Raw genomic sequence first — 1,476 nt, 5'->3', positions numbered from 1 at the left:
TTCTTGCCAAGCTCCAAAAGTAATAATACAGAGCGACAATTTTGGTAAGGCACTTCAAAGAGAGCAAACATATAACAACATCAAATATGAGAAATATCCATAAAAGCAGTTTATCTTAGAAAAAAAAATAGGCATTCTTTCAAGACAGGTTTCAGTAAAAGCTTTTTTGGAAAGCATGATAGAAGGGTGAAAAATATTTATCATATATTTTAAAAAGCTGTCACCAGTTAAAGTTCAAAATCCTCTTTAAAAAAAAATTTTTCCTTCAAGTCAATGAGGTTCTGACTCAAATATTTTTTCGAGAAACAATTATAATCTTCATGCTAAAAACAGGAAGAAAAAACAGCTTTAAATTACGTTGTCAACTCTTATTCATCAAACATTTAGTGATTGTTGTGTAACAGACTTCTAGCTGCTGGAAATACAGAAGTAACAAGACACAGTCGTTGGTTCTAGGGAACTTAGCCTAATGGAGCTGAATCTAACATTGGTCCATATAATAAAGCTCGACTTCAAACTCTGCCATTTTTGGTATCTTCTTGCAAACTGAAGAGAATAATGGTCCACCTAGTTTGCTACTGGTAGCACTGTGGCATTATTAATATTATCTACTGATTAAATTAACTTTCATAGAAGAGTCTTTGAAAGTTTAGAGAACAGAAAGTGTTTAAAGATAAACGGGCCAACATCAAAAATAACATCATATTCTGTTTTCACAAAATGAAGAAAACCAAGAAAAATTTCATCTTCTGTATACAGAACTGCTGGTGATTATCCTATCCACACGGCACATGTGCAAACATCATAAATGAGGTGGTATGGATTATTACAGTCAAATCAGTTGTCAGGCTTCAAGGAATCATAGCCTTCTTTCAAGAGGTCCCGCCATGTTTTAAGGAAACGTGCATTTTCTGTACATTTGAAGGCAAGCTCTTCCACTTGAGCTGATACTGCAGATGCAGCTTCAAGAAGTTTGGTTAATGAAAATGCTGCGTCTCCGATCTGCAGCTCCACCTCCTCCAGCGGGTCCACCGGCCGGCCGCTGTTCCTGTTCGGAACCGGACGGCCCAAACCCCCCGGGGTGCCGGGGGAAGATGCTGAAGACGCGTCTGAAGACGAGGGAGAGGAGGGCGGCGGCTGCGGGGAAAGCCGCAGCTCCTCCGGGTCCACCATGGAGCGGGCTGGGCGGTGGGACGGCACCTCGGCGGCCGAACCGATACAAGAGATCAGAAGTCTTATCCTCACTTTACAGAGGAAGAAAGGGAGGCATAAAGAAATGAATGAAGCAAATGAATTTATTAATTAATTGCATTAAATGAATTAAAGCCTGTAAGTGGGGCCTGGATTTGATTCACTCTGCCCCAAAGCCTACCTCTTCCGACTCCACCTCCTGTCTTTAAATTGACCTTTCCACGCTTTGCCCTGGGGCAGAGCCAGGGATAAGGACCAGGTGGTGGTCCCTCAGGAAGTAGGATT

The 1,476-nt window shown here is 41.5% G+C and overlaps 1 protein-coding gene across 1 annotated transcript; it reads right to left on the bottom strand.

Annotated features, from left to right (window-relative positions):
• Positions 1-400: 400 nt before the first annotated feature.
• On the bottom strand, positions 401-1,214 carry LOC130708935 (uncharacterized protein C4orf46 homolog). The gene has a single exon (XM_057553502.1). The coding sequence runs from the start codon at positions 1,171-1,173 to the stop codon at positions 838-840; it is 336 nt and encodes a 111-aa protein (XP_057409485.1). The 5' UTR covers positions 1,174-1,214; the 3' UTR covers positions 401-837.
• Between the last annotated feature and the right edge of the window lie 262 nt (positions 1,215-1,476).

The sequence above is a fragment of the Balaenoptera acutorostrata genome, chromosome 9 (assembly GCF_949987535.1).
Source record: "Balaenoptera acutorostrata chromosome 9, mBalAcu1.1, whole genome shotgun sequence".
Classification (NCBI taxonomy): Eukaryota; Metazoa; Chordata; class Mammalia; order Artiodactyla; family Balaenopteridae; genus Balaenoptera; species Balaenoptera acutorostrata.
This window is presented reverse-complemented; position numbering and strand designations above follow the sequence as displayed.

Bases quoted from the DNA above. Each gene is read 5' to 3' on its own strand.
- LOC130708935 (XM_057553502.1), bottom strand. From the start codon at position 1,173: ATGGTGGACCCGGAGGAGCTGCGGCTTTCCCCGCAGCCGCCGCCCTCC.